The 18,002-nt window shown below is 34.4% G+C and overlaps 1 protein-coding gene across 2 annotated transcripts in view; it reads left to right on the forward strand.

Moving 5' to 3' along the window:
• The window catches only part of Zfp804a (zinc finger protein 804A), a 209,751-nt gene that overhangs the window by 177,789 nt on the left and 13,960 nt on the right, over window positions 1-18,002 (forward strand). For both annotated transcript variants that reach the window (XM_011239522.3, NM_175513.3), the window contains exon 2: window positions 7,881-8,024. In XM_011239522.3, coding sequence (XP_011237824.1) covers window positions 7,881-8,024 — 144 coding nt within the window. The remainder of the gene's footprint in view (window positions 1-7,880; window positions 8,025-18,002) is intronic.

An 18,002-nucleotide genomic window follows, 5' to 3' on the forward strand; every position in this document is an offset into this window, starting at 1 on the left:
TTCAGTGGTATTCTGATATATCACTATGTTAGCAATATAATTGCTGTATGTTCCCTCTAGGGCCCATGACCCATCTAGACTCAGGTTCTTGACTGCACTAACATAGCAAGATAGAGATCCAATTTCATAGAGCATTCCTTAATTTACTTTTTAAAATATTTTATTAGTTATTTTATTTATTTACATTTAAAATGTTATCCCCTTCCCAGTTTCTTCTCTGAGAACCCCACATCCCACCACTTCCTTTCCCCTGTATCCATGAGGGTGCGCGCCACCCACATGCCCACTCTTGCCCCACTGCCCTAGCATTCCCCTACTTTTACTTTAGATAGGAGCAATTCTTGGGGCATCAAGCCTTCACGGGATCAAGGGCTTCCCCTCCCTTTGATGCTAGATAAGATCAACTTCTGCTACATAAGAAGCTGGAGCCATGGGTCCCTCCATGTGAATTCTTTGGTTGGGGTTAATCCCTAGGAGCTCTGGCGGGATCTGGTTGGTTGACATTGTTGTTCTTCTTATGAGTTTGCAAACCACTTCAGCTCCTTCAGTCCTTCCCCTAACTCCTCCATTGGGATCCCCCTGCTCAGTCAGATGGTTGGCTGCAAGCATCCACATCTGTATAGGCAAGGCTTTCCGGAGACATCCATATCAGGCTCCTGTCAGCAAGCACTTCTTGGCATACGCAATAGTGTCTGACTTGGTGGCTGCATATGGGATGGATCCCCAAGTGGGGCAGTCTCTGGAAACTTCAGTCTCTGCCCACTCTTTGTCCCCGTATTTACTTTAGATAGGAGCAATTCTGGGTTAAAATTTTGAGAAGGTTGGGTGGCCCCATCCCTCAACCAGGGGCTGTGGTTGTCCCAAAATATTTATGCCACTTTATGATGGACAGGGATAATATAAAATTTACATTTATAAACATCAATACAACATAGAAATATCAGCTACTAAGACAAAACGATCCTTGGGAGGTGGGGTTGGATTTAGTTTGTTAGTATCCTGTTGAGACGTTTGACTCTCATGTTTATGAGGATTATTGTATTGCTATTTTACTTTCTTCCAGTGTGGTTGTCTAACACTGAGATCAGGATAATCCTGGCTTCAAAAAAGAAATATTCCTTTTCTTCCAGGCTTTAAAAATTTTGTAAGATGTGTATAGAATTCAGCAATCAATTATAAGTGCCTGCTCTTACATTTGGCATGAGACTCTTGATCAGTCACTGTCAAGTTCATCATTATCTGTAGATTCTGTCTTTAATTACTTCCTTAGTCATTCTTGGTAGTTTATGTTTGTTTGGAATTTGTCAATCCTCTTCTCTGCTAGGATACCTGGTTTATTACTATTCATTTATTCTTACATTGACATGTAGTTGTCCCTTTCCCCGGATCCTTTCCATGTCTAGTAGCAATGACACCATCTCTTCCTCCATTTCTCTATTTATTTCAGGCTTATTTCTTTCTTTTTTGCTCAGATAGAGGCATGTCACTTTAATTAACGTATCTACGAAAATCACAACATTATTAAATATACCTTATATATTGTTTTACTTTTTTCTGTTTTATCTGTTTGTTTCTTTTATCTGCTGGTTATAGTGCCTTGTAGTGCTTATTCTCTGATGGATTTTTTTTTCAAAAAAAATCCCGTTTTTCAAAAGATACTATTATATTTTAAAGTGATTCTTAATAAAATAATATTATAAATATGCATGTACCTGAATGCATGTGCAAAAAGCAGTATTCAGGTACATGCATATTTATAATATTATATCAGCATGCAGGAGAAGGTCAGAGGACAAGTTGCAGGAGTTCAGTCTCTTTGTCTTAGGTTTCCTATGGATTGAGCTCAAATCAGTAAGCATGAGCCCATTGTAGCATCTCACCAGACCTAGTCTCAGTTTCGATAAAGGTGTTTATTTTGAAGAGTTTTCCTCTTAGACATGTGTTTGCTACATCCTACATCTTCTTAGTCTTTTCCTACTCCCACTGGTTCAAGATCATTTTGTTACCCCTGCCTAGTCTGTCTTCAAGTTCCTAATTCATTCTGTCTGTTCAATTTAGCCATTGATGAGCTCTGACCCATTGTTCATTTTGCTCAAATGTTTTCAATACCAGAAGTTGCTTTTTACTTTTGTATTTTATAAATCCAACTTTTTTGAAATTTCTAAGCTAGTCATTATCTTCCAATATTATTGCATTATCTCTCTCTCTTTGTGTGTGTGTGTTTGTGTGTGTGTGTACTTGTCTGTGTGTGTCTATATGTGTGCATGTATGTGTGTGTCCATGTGTGTGTGATTTCTAAAACTTACGTGCTTAAACAGTTATGGATCATGTCAGTGTTTCTCATATTCCCTTCCTTTCTGGTCAATTTCTCAGACATGATTTTGACTGTGGTGGGTGTGATGCCTCCTTAGAATTTTAGATTTTTTTTTTTTTTTGTCTCACACTATTGGCAGCAGGTTTAACTAAATGGAGATTTAGCTTTCTTGTTCAGATTGACCTGTCTGAGAACAGTCCATCTATTTTTAGATTCTTGGTCACATTATTTCACATTGTCAGCCTTTCTTCTGTAGCTCCCTATCAGGCAAGTTTCACAAATATGAAAGAGATACAAAAGGATAAAACTTGAATCTCTGACAATCAGCCTGAAACCCTTGTTTGAAGAGACATAGCTAGCATCATGGTTAGGATCCTGCTGCCTCAAGGACACACATCTAGGACAAGCATCATACCTGAGGCCACTAAGATGAGGCCTGACCCCACAGTTGCTGGTTCAGCTGTGTCTGGACTTTAAAACCATGGATACAAGTTTGTGACTTAGGATTCTGGACATGATCTAAATCCTGGATTTGTTCACACTATCTAGCTTAGCATATGTGTAAACACATGTATAATCGGACTTTAAAGTCACCTGGAACATGCCTAGAGCATTGTTTTATTCTGAAGCATGGACTTTGCTTAAACTATAGGTACATATGTAGTGATATAGACAATGAGTTTTTATGGGTTTGAAGACTCCAAGCTCTTTTGGAAAAAATGTAAAAATCTGTGTGTAAGGTGTTGTTCTGAAGTCTGAATTCATGAGAGTTCTTTGCAAATGCAGTTACTAGAATAGACCTGTATTCTCTCTGTAAAGAATGGAACCACAGAAATTGGACTATATATAGATCACAGCTGCTATGTAAAATTTTTCCTTTGGTAGGACCATAACCTCTGTAAGATGTTTGAAGAAAGGAGGAGACCTGAAACACAGGGCCGCGTTGGCCTCACACAGCATCAAGTAGAACTGAATCTTGTATCTCTAAGGCCTGATCATAAATTTCAGTATTTGGGAATCAATACAGTGATCACTGCATCATGGTCCTGCAATGATCCTGTTGCGTGATTTCATGCAGGCTTGTTTGTTGCTACTTTTAACTCAAAATGCATACATTCTGTACCCTGCCTGTCATTAACCATTTCTTGGATTCATAAATCTAGGAGGTTAGCTCTACACTAGGACACATTTGGAGAAAGAAGTTTCCAGGCATGTCAAGAGTTTGAGTCTGAAATAATTAAACTGGGAATATAGAAGGCTGGTATTATGCAGAGTTTAAGTTTGGTGATGCAAACCTGGATAGTCCTGGATTCTAATTACATTTCTTATGGTTGCTGTTTATATGAGTCATGTCAATGTTTGTAATATGTCATAGAAAGGTAGCTGTATGTAGGTATTGTCAAGAATGGACATTTGCTCACATTGATATTTCTATGGGTCATCCTGAAACATCATCACTTTCCTTTTCCAAATACTTTCAATTCAAAAAGTTTTAACATTATTTCTTTATCACTGGCTCAATTTGTGCTAGACTTTGAACAAATAGAAAGTGCTCTGTTAAAATGTGTAGGGTGTTGCAGTAACAGAAAACAAAGCAAAACAAACAACAAGAAAAACCTCTGCTCTCAAAGTGCTCACATTCATGCAGAAATGTTCATTGAGGATGTCCAGTTATAACATCTTCCTTTACATTATATGAATATTAATTGGTACTATGGGTTGTGATAAGCCACAGGAGGCATCGTGTTAAAAATGAAATGTTCTTTCTTTAAGGTTGGACTTCAAGTGTTCCCTTTATATATGTGGGGAGGTAATTATCCTTGGGCCATTGAATGACCACTACATTTTCAATTTTAATTTACTGAAATGTTTTATATACCTCAGCTGTCAATGCTTCTAAATTTTAAAAACAATCTCTTCTTGCCATGCTGAGGATCAGACTCATGGCTATGTACATACTAGGCAGCATTCTACCATTGAAATAAATCCTCAGCACTGAAAATTTTCTTTATTTTCTGATTGTGTTTCAAGACATTCATATTGCCCTCCTAAAATTAAAGATTCAGCCTTCAGTATTTTAAATGAATAGTTTAAATATATGACTTTTTTGGGTTTATTCTTCACTTCCTGCCATCACATCTGGTAGACATTTTAAAATTTGTGTTCAAGTTAAATATAAAATGACTATGCCAACCAAAGTGTTCTTTTGGTTTGAGCATATATGAGGAGTTATGTCCTTTTCCAGTTATTCAGTTATATTCCGTACCTTCTGCTGTGGGAAGCTACGCTGAATACATTATGGTTATTCATAACATGAGTCAATGCTTGTCTCAATATAATCTGAAAGAAAAATCAGAGAAGCCATTGAGCAAGCCAGCAACTTACAACTGATATTATTTTTACACATATGCATTTTTAAAATGCTTGGGCAATAATAATGCATGTGTTTCACATGTCTATGCCAAATAAATAATAATAAAGTCACTCCATATTGTGCATGAATTTTTTTAACTTTAAATATTTTTAGAGAATAATATCATTCCATTGTTCTCTTCCTCTTCCTTCTCCCAAATCTACCTATATAAATCCTGCTCTCTTTCAAATTCATGGCCTCCTTTTCTTTAATATTTGTGACATGATTAAGATTTGATTCCTTACTTCGCTTCATATCAAATTGAAAAAAAAAAGCATTCAAAACTGTTTGTTATTTACCTCAGTTTACAACCTTAAACTCAACCAAACTATGTATCTTTTACTCTGTAGTAGGACAGTACAGATAGGAAAAGAGTGAGGAGGGAGGCAGATGCAGAGACTGCATTGACCTTGGAGAAGTAGTTGTATCTGAGTGGTGAGACTTGCTGGTCATTTCAGTTTTCTCCCTCTAGTTAGTTAAATTTCTGAGTTGTGATATTTTCAGTTATAAATTAAAGAAACATTTATAATGTACATTTCTAATATTTTAATAATGGTGCCCCAGGGAAGGAGGATGCTGGGAGGTGAGAGTGAGTGTGAGGGTGGGTGGGAGAGTGAGTGGGAGGGTAGGTGAATTGATGGGGAAGAACCCTCTCATAGGCAAATGGGATGAGAGTGTACAGTGAAAAATTATGGTAGGGGGGACCAGAAGGAGGGCAACATTTGGAATGTTAATAAATAAAATAATCTAATAAAATAGTTTAAAAATATGACAAAATGAATTAGCACATTCAAATTCTAAGTCTCTGAGCCTATAAAAATAATGTACATGTTGTTTACTATTTTTATTATTTAAAATAACAATCATTTTTCAAGTCTAATATTGAAATTTTTGAAAGATTATATTTTCTTGAAATATTAATCTATTTCTCTAAACTTTCTAAAATTTGGAGATGGAATAAAAAAGAAATCTCTGCAGAAAACCATTTGAGCATTGACTCAACCACTAGGAAAGCTGATTCCACTACACTATATCCTATGTATTGACTCTAAAGCTACCACAAATACACAGATTTAAACCATGAAATCATACTATTTATTCATTCAAATTGCATACTTTGCAAAACATTATTTTGATTATTCATATAGATTCACCAAGAACTCTAGATCAGTAAGATTCATTTTCAGTCTTTTAAAACTTTTAAACTTCAGAAGTATCAAATAACTTAATAGGAAACAGCACATGCTGAAACACTTAACCAATCATTTGAATTCATAAAATCATACATAAGAATTTACCATGCTGCTAGAATATTATCTTTTCCTGTGAAGTTGAAAGTAAATATATCAAACAATGAGTAAGTTAATTGATGGAGTGTGTGTCCTATTCATTCATAGATCTTAACATATGATTAGTCACTTAAAGCCCCACCTCACAAATCATGAAAACTTTATTATGTATTCTCTGCATAAATATTTTCATTACAATAAACAACAATATAAGGAAAATATTATCACTAAATTCTTATTAGAATACATTATATATATAGCATATATACATATAGATGAGCATACATATATATGTGCATCCTGTATTGTGGTATTGTGTATGTGTAGAGGCCAAAAGTAGACAAGAGATTTGATAAGTCTTCATCTTCATATATCCACCTTCACATTTTTGAATTTTTATATGTCTAGGTATCTTTCCTGCATTTATGCCCATGCTTAGTGTTCACAGAAGCCAGAGAGAAATTGGATCAACTGGAATGTAATAATAGTAAATATTGAGCTACTATGTGGGTACTAGGGGCTTAACTTAGGTCCTCTGCAAGAGTGGGCAGTGATCTTAACTGCTCAGTAATTGCTACAGCTATAATACTTCTTTTGGCCAAGATCTCTCACAGACCTGATGCTAATCAATAGGTTTGTTTGGCTGAACAAGCTTCAGGGTTCTACCTGTATCTACACCAGTGCTGGGATTACAGGCATGCCGACAATCATCCCTTTATCTCCAAATCTCAGTGTCTAGGAGCATGTTGTAGTAGCATAGGGGAAATGAATATGTGATTATTTTCAAATTTAAATGATTATATAAACAAAATTGTAAGACAGAAATATAATGCAGCTTGTGGTGTGTGTGTGTGTGTGTGTGTGTGAGAGAGAGAGAGAGAGAGAGAGAGAGAGAGAGAGAGAGAGAGAGAGAGAAAGTTTGGGGACATGGGGAAATTGGAGTGGAGAAGAAATGGAAATGACAAATGCAGAACCCTTGTATGAAATTCTAAAATGGTTTAGTTACAAAAAATGAGGCAGTGTTTCACTCTGAAAGATGTACTTGTGTCTGGCAACAATAAGTAAGGTCTCAAAGTTATAGGCAAAGCCTTACAAGTTCATGATTCTTAATCAGATAATCACACATCTGACTCTATTCTCCATCCTCTGGAAGGTAGAGTTGTAAATCAATCTTTATTCACAATAAGCATCATGGACATAATGTGCTGCCAAGTTTGTTTTCTGTTCTCTCTCTCTCTCTCTCTCTCTCTCTCTCTCTCTCTCTCTCTCTCTCATCTCTTTAGATGAAGAACTTAAATAATTTGCAGAAAAGTAACTTAGGGTGCAAAAATTCAATTTTTAAAATTTCAATAAAATTTATCATGGAATCAATTACAATGACAAAATAAATGAAGTTTAAATTAACAATATATTTATGTAAATATTTATGAAAAGAATGAAAATATCCATTTGCATATATAATTGGCAGTACATATCTCTTCTTAAAGGCCACATTTCAGATGTTCACCAAAGAGGATTTTATAGTAGCTAAGAATTAGCTGTTTACAGCAGAACCAAACTACTTTTGGAAGCTGTATTTTAATGTTGGCAAAGATTGGATCTATGTTCACTTAATGCCTCTTTCTATATGATTTACTGTCTTTCTTGTACTTCTGCTGTTTTCTTTTTTTTCATTTATATTGGCTTAATCTGTGAATTCTTTGCTTTTTTTGACTCATGTTTTCAAACTTGTTTTGCTGATTTTTTTATTTGTCTTTTGTTCTTTTTCTAGTTCTAATTGTTATATTAAAGTTGACAACAGTTGGGTCAAAGTAAACTCAAGGGAGTGCTCATTGTATGTTTCCCTTGAAATTTTATGTTTCAGGACTATGCTGAAAAGGAGAACACTATTGCCAAAGCTCTGGAGGATCTGAAGGCAAATTTTTACTGTGAGCTTTGTGACAAGCAGTATTATAAGCATCAGGAATTTGACAATCACATTAACTCATATGACCACGCCCACAAACAGGTAAGAAAAATATATCAAAAGTAAACATTTTAAATAATTTTCATGGACTGAATTGTTAAGACCACATTAAAAGTTTTATTTTGTTCTCATCAAATTTATAATCATAAAGTTGTAATTCTGTGATGATGAATCAAGTTTAAAGGTCAAAAGTCAATGTTAGAAAGAAATGTCTAATGAAAATCAAGTCACAAATAAAAGTCTTATATTTTTCACATTTGTTTTAAAAGCAAAAATCTGAAGAAAATGATCTTCTAAATGACCTCAAATATATAACATTTAAAAAGTTGTTCAAAACTAGAGTCATTCAACATAAGTAAGATTTTACATATAAGGTCTTACATTTCTTAACAATAAGTTACATATATTGGAAAATGAATCCTTATACAGCTGGCAAAAATTCTAGAGGTGCTGATTGTGTTCTTCGTGAAAGTGGTATAGACTTAAACTGTCCTGAAAAATCATGGGAAAAATGCCTTAGGGTTCTTGATTAAATATGTTCATGATTCGTCTATGTCTGTCTATTTGTATTTTATACTAATATCAATTATAAATCCACTATTGATTGTTTGCTAAGTTCTGTAAAAACAAATTTAAATTAGTAACTAAGAAGTGAAGTTAATTTTGATTTTATTTTCTAAAGTGCCTGATATTTACCATGACAACATTATTTGTTGTTTCTCTAATAATCGAATGTCAGACTTAGCATCAGTTTATACATATTTTATTTGTCAAATCTCACCCACAACAATCACTCAAATTTAATTTTGGTAAAGATAAAAGAAATATGTTTGAACAGATGAACTTTCACCAAGTTTCCATTAATATTGGGATAAAAAAGTTTGAATTATCCAACAGAAAAGGAAAGACTAGGGGCAAATTATCTCATTAAGTGCTTATAAGACAATTATGTGCATTGTATTTTACTGTCAATGTTCCAGTCTTTCATATTGACTAAATTATGCTCAGAAAAGTTGCAGTAGGAAGAAAGTAACTCTTCAATTACACACATGACTAATTATTGAATGTTTAGCTTAAGGATCTGTCTGTGATTTGTTTCTTCCCCCTGTTGTGTAGTCAATCCCTGATTCCACAACCAAAGGCAACTGTTTAGATAGAATAAACCCTCTTCTTACATCAGAATGAATCTACTTACATATTAACTGCCTAATTTGAATATTATGACACACAAACCAATCGTATGATTTCATGGTTTTTGGAATTTGGTAATGTTATATTTTATTTACTTATGTTTTTGATGTGACACTCATATTGACATGTTAATGTGTTATACTTTTCATTTTAGAAAGGACCAGTTATTTCAAATTCGTGGATGTATATATATTATTTTGAGACTACATATTGTCTTTCTCTATTTTTACAATATAGGACAAAATCAATAATTTTGTCCAAAAGTACAAGGTCACTTATGTAAGCCTAAGAACATTTCTGTTCCCAGTCTCATGAATTTTGCACACTATTTATTCTTTAAAAAATTAATAGCTCTCACTTAATTAAACAAACAAACAAACAAACAAACAAAACCCAATGCTAGACACAGGATTCTCAGGCTATGACAACTAGAGAATCCTTGTAGCATTCAGATATCTACCTTATCCTAAAATTTCTGTCAATTTTCTTACAGAATGAAGCATACAATATCAATACAGAAAAAAAATACACAATATAAAATGCATAGACCAGTTAAAAATAAAGACCAGCTAGTGAGTATGAAGAATAGCTTTTTTGTCTATTTCTTATTAAAAATAGTTTTTTTCCACACAAGACAGACAGACATAGAGACAGGCAGACAGACAGACACACACACACACACACACACACACACACACTCTATCCATGTAACCTAAGAGAAGTCAGAATGGATTTGACTTATCATTTAATGACTTGGAGAATCCCACTTCACCATAATAAATACTATTAAGCCTTGCACACAGATAGATTATCAAATGCCATAAATGCTGTTAAATATCATAGTCATAGTTTATTAATTCAAAATGAGCATTGATATTACTCTTTATGAGCAAAACCTTAGATAACGATAAGGAACCTGGAAACGTTTAAGTCTACATTCTCACTGTATTACTTTGTTGTGAGACAATGGCTTACCAATGACAGTGTCTTCATAGAGAGGGAACCTCATCTCTCAACAAGATATCAAGCCAATAGATGCATTAGGTGGTATAAAAAAAGGCACAGATTGCTGGTGGAAATTTTTGTAATTTTTTTTCTTCTAAGAACTTGAAGTTGGAATACTATAAACAAAACATAAAATACCCACTACCTGACAATATCTGAACTAAATATTGAAAATATAGATTGTCCCCCATGGTCAAGCCTGTTCAAGAACTAAGAAAGATGACTCGTGGAATTCACAAATTAAAGGCACAAGAGAAATCAATACTGTGGGCTATCAGACAGTTAAAGTGTAGACAACATGGAAATAGCTATTTGAGGAGGTTCCATAATCTAAGCTTTCTGTTCGTTCAGCATTCCTAAGTCATTCTTCAATTCATATAACATGATAGTCTTAAAATCATCCTAAAGCTCTTGTAATTTTTATTCATTTCTTGTTATTTTTTCTCCTCATACCCTTTCAAATAGCCTGGTTATTAACATGTTCTGATCAATGTAATATGCTACTATGCCTTCAAATTACTGTATATTATTTTATTTATTACATTTTCAGCTCTAGTTTAAAATGTAAATAAAGAAAATATCTAATTAAATACAATTTTAAAAGTAGAATTTATATAATTTTTAAAAAATATATGTTTATCACTTGAAATTTCTCAGATAAAATTCTGATTATTTCTATTTATTTTTTCCATTACATTGAATTTTTTAAAAATCATCATTTTAATGATATTTCAACATTATTTCTCTTTGACTGCTGCTACTGAGTCTTTCCCTCTTGAAGTGGTCATTATTTTCTGAATGGTCATTATTTCCTTCTGTGTAGGATGGATAATCATCTTAGCATTCAGCTATTTGGTATTTATTTCTTTCCTTACAATCTGATTTTCTTTGTGCCTGCCCTTCCAAAAATTCCAAGCGCCCTGCTTTTCTTCTTCTAGCCTGAATCATATCCCTATTTTGGTACAGAATCATTTAAGTCCAAATTTTCCACAACTGTGCTATTAATCTGTTGAGGGTAGTTCATTCTAGAAGACAATGAAAGGTCAAATATGATTCCAATACACAATTGGATGTTATTCCTTATGAGATTGAGAAGAATCTAATAAGGGGAAACTATCCCCATAGCCTACTTCCTGTGGTAAAGTTATATTGTGTTCTTTACACAATTATTGAGGTCTGCAGTACAGGATTTATTTCATGATAGCACTGAGAAGATAAACTATGGAAAAACCTGCCCCCAACTCTTATATCTTACCTGTAGCCACTTAGGCCAAAAGGGCTATCACTTCATATCAGTTTCTGGAGCCCATTGCAACATTGGATCAGACAAAGTCCCATAATGTATTAGGAGGAATAATGGTGGGAAGAGTGGAGGCACATGACCACTGCAAAAATGCTAGTGGGATGGGGAGGGTTTCCCCACCTTTCCCACAAATATTGTACTGGAAGCTCCATCCTTAAGCTGTGGTCCTTAGGGAGATTATAGTCACTGAGATCTGGTGGTGTTAGGTTTCTTCAAATGGCACTGAATGCCAAGACAATGTCCTGTGATTACCACTCTATTTTCTTATAAAATCAATCTTGCTCCATATTGCACTGTCTAAATGTGAGATAGATTTTGTGAAGAATTTTCTTTGATCAGTAGGACAGATAGTAGATTATTCTGTGCTTGAGTCTCACAGACACAAATATCCAAACAGTAACAGAGGTGCATAGATATCCTGAAGCTGGTGGGACACAGTCTATGACCACCTCACCAGGGTTAATTCTCTGCCTGTTGGAAGAACTAGTCAGTAGAATTCAATTGTAACCAGTCATCTGTGAGTAGCTGTGATACCTGAGACAAAGAGACAAAGGTATAGATAGTACATATGTCAACAACGCTGATGAGGGCCTACTTCATAGCTCATGCAGAAGTCTAAAACAAAGATGAATGCACTGTGTTGTAGTGATTGGTTATGCTATGCTCCAGACCTATGCAAAGCTGGAAGTGATCCAGTTTGAATCAGTTTACAGCATACAGATCTCTCTCTCTCTCTCTCTCTCTCTCTCTCTCTCTCTCTCTCTCTCTGATGCCTTAATGTCCTAAAGGACTAGTGTCTGCATTCTACTTTCCTGCCCGTTTCTTGATCATACTCTGTGGGCTTCTCACAGCTATCCTGTACAAAGCCCCATGCTATCCCTGGAAGCTTTGTCTCAGTGGTTGGAGTCTTGTTCTCTTCTCGGCTGCCTGAGGTTATGGGAGGATCCACAGGCTGATTCCTTACTAACAGTTGCAGAATCTCATCTGGCAGATAGCAGCATAAAGACTCACAGGAGTCTATCAACAAATATAATATTTAATTTTGGGCAGGAAAATGATAGATTGATTACAAACCATTATTTTGAGCTGCATTTCTACAATGGCTTTTATTTTATTGTTTTTTGTGTGTTTATATTGTGAGTCAGGAGAGTGAGTTTCTCTACATAGCTCTGGATGTCCTAAAATTCACTATATATACCAGGCTGGTCTTGAACTCAGAGAGGTCCATCAGACTTATCTCCATAGCTTCTGGGAATAAAGGCTTGTGCCATTACAACAGAATAATAGTTAATAGTTTTAGAGCATAGGAATTTGCTTGATATAAGAAATCATAGAGTTCTTTTAAGGACTGGTATATATTCCAATACCCTGTCACTCTCACTGTGTACCCATAATCATGTGCTGTGATTATTATAACAAATAATAACAAATAAACATACTAACCTTATAACAGACAATATGATTATATGTATTAATTAAAAAGAAACAGTTTAAGATATTGTTAAAGAAGATGAATGTCTAACAGCAATATCTTGGTAAACCTAATGGACTTGCTAATTATATATTGACCCAAATATATATCAAGGCTTATCAAATTTTGAAAAATTCATATTATTTTAGTATGTTTATATGTATTGATGAGGAAAATACATATGAATAATAACATAAATATGTAACAAATGCATAATGAGGAGCTTAGTTATGTAAGTACCTCACACTTATTCTGTTACCAACTGCTGATATGGACGAGTCTTCTCATCTTAGTTCTCCTAGGGTTCTATTATTCCTTCTACATGCTATGGTCTAGAAGGATGAATTTCTTTAATCTGTTTAGATATGAATGTCACAAAATCAAGGTTATCAATTATAGTCCATAATCAGCCATTACCACTATGTACTGTACTTAATACTCTACTTCATATTTAAAGTGATTCCTCCTTATAAAATGTGAATACAATGGTTTCCAGTAGTGTACCATTCTTCTAAATTTTATTCTCTGCGATAAAAATAAAAGATCAAACACTCAGCATCAGGCGAAAAAAATTTTTTTTTCCTCTAAGCAATTTGACCTATTCATCTGCTGTTCAAGTCAAGTCATACTAAGTCTGCCCACTCCCCTGTCTACCTACTGGCAATTCAGAGTTATTTTCACTGTAAGAAATTTGTCACATTGATGCAATGGAGAGATAGAACAGGGAATGATTGCTTTAGTCCTAGAGTCCCTCAAACATCTTGAATTTTTGCTTTAGTGGCGGCTGAAATACCTCGCAAAAGGCAGTGAAGTGACCTTCACCTCAGCAAGTCAAGACTCAGAGACTTGCAGCTTGCTGCTTTCTTCTTCCCAAGAGGAAGTCAAGGTCAGGCCAGGTTATTGAGAAGTATTATTCCTGCAGAGAATTCTAAGGCTCTGAAAACAGAAGAGCTTTATTTACAAGTTTTAGTATTTCTAAATGATTTAAACTGCTTCTTCAGTGACACTCGAGAAAGAAATTATTTCTTAATATCTGTGTGCCAGCATATAAAATTAATGGTGAACTGAAAGTAGCATATATATATATATATATATATATATATATATATATATATAAATTATTTCCAACATTTTCCATGTGTGTATGATGTGAATTAATGTAATATTACTCTTTGTTTAAATATATATTACTATATTCATTTCATTTCACTTTTGATGTTATAACTAAATACAACATTTCTCTCTCTTCTTTCTAAAGCCTCTCAAATATATCTCCATCTATATACATATATATTTCTAAGAAAACCTATTCAATTCACATAATGCCACCTGTATGTATGTTTTCAGAAATAAGTTTGGCACTGGACAACCAATTGGTGTGCTCTTCCTAGGGAAAACCTGTAGATGTTTCTTCCTTCTGCCTCCTATAGCACTGGAATGCTGGGATTACACATGTGTTGTGCAGCATCTGGATGTTTTTTTAACTTATGCACTTTACATCCCACTCACTGCCCCCTCACGGTCAGCCCCTCCCACAATACTTCTCCATTCCCCATCCCCTTCTCCTCCGAGCAGGGTATCTCCAATCCTGGCACTTCATGTCTCTGTAAGGCTAGGTGCTTCATCTCCCACTGAGCCCTGACCAGGCAGCTCAGCTAGAAGAACATATCCCACATACAAGTTTGGGGATAGGCCCAGATCCAGTTGTTCAGGCCTCAAATCAAGCTCAGTTATTAGGCTTATACTACAAATAATTTATACTCTCTTAGCCATCTAAATGATGCTTCTTCATAGTACTTGCTAGTTTTGTTGGCATTTATCTTTGGAACTGCATATTTTATTTTTATTATACTTTGCTAATATTCATAAGTTAGCAAATATATTTATCTCCTTTAAAAAGTAATTTATGAACCTTTTTTTTGCCTTTCCCATGTAGAGTTACTTATAGTTTTGTTTTGAAGAAATTGAGAAACTTTCTGGGAACTATCATTAATAAAATCCAACTTATTCAGAAGAAAATTGATTCTGAATAATATAAATGTGTACATCTAACATTCTTATTATGTGTGGCTTTAGTACCAGTAAATTCTTGGATATCAGAATTTTAACTGTCGTTAATTCCTTCTAAGAGGGATTATTCATTATTTAAATAAGGTATCATCTCAGAATATATGATGATGCTCCTGACATTTATAGAAATGAATATGTCTGTATTTATATTCTCCATAAGTTGTAAACATGGACAAAGAAACAAAGAAAATGAATTGTCACTTAAGTTTAGAATCTTTAGATTCATCAGAGAGAGCTGATTGGTCCTGGCACACTCCTTTTATCCTAGTGTGGAAAGCAAATTCCAGCTTAGCTGGGGCTTCACAGAGAAAGCCAGTCTTGAAAAAGTCAAAGGAAAAACAAAAGAAAACAAAATCATATGAGAAATTACACACACACACACACACACACACACACACACACACACCATATTTTTCCAGGTTCTCTATTTTGAAGCTGCCCAAATGATTGCATTGTGAGGCCAGGATTATAAAGAATGTGGAGGTTAGCAGAGAGGTTACTGCTTTCATTACTTCTTTTTTTTTTTTTTTCCAAGTATTTTTTTCAGATATAGTTTCACTTTTATTTTTGTTTTTTTTTATTAGATATTTTCTTTATATACATTACAAATGCTATCCCGAAAGTTCCCTATACCCTCCCTCCACCCTGCTCCTCTACCCATCCACTCCCACTTCTTGGCCCTGGCGTTCCCCTATACTGGGGCATATAAAGTTTGCAATACCAAGGGGCCTCTCTTCCCAGTGATGGCCGACTAGGTCATCTTCTTTTTTTTTTTTTTTAATTAGGTATTTTCCTCGTTTACATTTTCAATGCTATCCCAAAGGTCCCCCATACCCACCCCCCCCCAATCCCCTACCCACCCACTCCCCCTTTTTGGCCCTGGCGTTCCCCTGTACTGGGGCATATAAAGTTTGCAAGTACAATGGGCCTCTCTTTGCAGTGATGGCCGACTAGGCCATCTTTTGATACATATGCAGCTAGAGACAAGAGCTCCGGGATACTGGTTAGTTCATATTGTTGTTCCACCTATAGGGTTGCAGTTCCCATTAGCTCCTTGGAGCTTTCATTACTTCTAACGATACCTGTATTCTTCAGTGATCAAGAAGATATAGGGAAACAAAAAAGCATTCTTATGGATCCAAGACAAGTTTTAAAAAGCCATCCAAAGGGAATGAAAAGCAAAGCATTGAAAAATTGAATGATTATCATGTATCATATTTCTTCTGCAGGAAAAAAAGCTAAGCAGAAGAGAGGTATTGGGAGACCATGGAGAAATGTGAGATCCTGAAAAAAAAATTCTCTGGGTCTACTTCACCCTCTGCAGATTCGAAACTGACTCAAGGCCAAATTGTTTTCATAAAAGAGTATATTGAAGGAATAAGATTTGTTAGTATACCAACCTACTATTTAAAACTTCCAAATTAAAAATATTTAAATATTCTACTTAAATATTCCATCCATTCAGCCTGAAACATTCTCTTTACCCTCCAATGTGATTCAGCAGGAAGAAAATTTGAAAATTTGTAATGAATACAAGTTAAAAAGAGACGGAGAGAGATTCCAAGATCGGTGATCATGCGGAGGACAAGAGTTAACTCAGGTGTCAATTAGACTGGTGATAACTTGTATGAAACAGAATTTGAGCCACCTGAAGTGGGCTACTGAATCCTAAGCAATGGAAAATGTGTCATAAGACATGTTAAGTTTAGGCTTCAAAACTCGACTGTATCAGTATTTAGAAAACTTGATATTGTTCAAGGATAGCAGGGCCGGGGGATGATCTTAGCATGCAAAGGAGTCTAAGTGTCTTTACCAGCAACTAAGAATGTTATAGACTGGAGTAAGAGAATAAGTAGGGAATTTTAAAACACTTATCATTTATTTAAAAAGTCCCATCCACACATAAGTTTGAATACCATTTCCTGACTAGTCTCTATCTTCTCTCTGATGAGGCTAATTCAGGTCAGCAAGGTGACCAATTATGTAGACAGTAAGAAAATGAAGTGTATTTTTATATCCATAACTTAACAAATTGTATTTATTCACACTTCACATATTTTATTCATGAGTGTTTTGCTGCTAATTAAATTATTATTATTGCTTTTCTCTTTTATAGTTCACACTGTGACAGTGACTAGGTCTTTAAAAGTTTCTAAATTGCATCAGTTTTTGATGAGTACAATAAGAGTCTATGTTATGTTTACTCAAGCTTAGTAATATGTTATGCGTACTTATTTTTAACTGTACATATGTGTATCACTTATATGAACAATAGCACTTAGTAACACCAGACAATTTCCTAAACATAGCTCAACTAATTATATATATTTACAAATGGAAAACTAATAATGCTACATGAAATACTAATGCCACAGACTAGAAGATGATTTTGTAAATATATATAAATATTACATATATTAAATGGATATTTATACATTTACATATGTAAAATTATTATTTGTTTTTGGAATTCATTTATGTTGTAATGCAAATACATATAATTTTTATAATTTGGGCTTGGAGATTATTTCAGTTGTATATCTCTCTTTGGCTAGCAAGATCTCTCAGTGGGTAAAGGCATTCACCATTACTGAGTAGCTTTTAGACAAAAATCTCTAAGCTTATGTCAATTTTGTTACTCTAGAGAAGAAAAGTTATTTGTTGTCTTTAGTCAATTTGATAACCTTTTGGTAATATTTTAAGAAGAATAGAAGGAATAGAAGTATAAATATTTATAAAACTTAATATAGACTCTTACCAGAAATTTTGAGGAGCCCTAAGTTGGAGCACTACATTTTGTCAGTGAATCTGAGGTCCTCTCTTGGGGAGTTTAAGTTTTTGTTTTTGTTTGTTTGTTTGTTTTTTTAAGAATTTAAGAGTGGACTGTGAAGGAAACATGATAACAATCATTTAGAGTTTAAAGTAACACTCTGGCCAGCCAAGCTATAAATCTAGTCAGCTTCCTGAAAGAGGAAGATAG

Source organism: Mus musculus, chromosome 2, assembly GCF_000001635.26.
Source record: "Mus musculus strain C57BL/6J chromosome 2, GRCm38.p6 C57BL/6J".
Classification (NCBI taxonomy): Eukaryota; Metazoa; Chordata; class Mammalia; order Rodentia; family Muridae; genus Mus; species Mus musculus.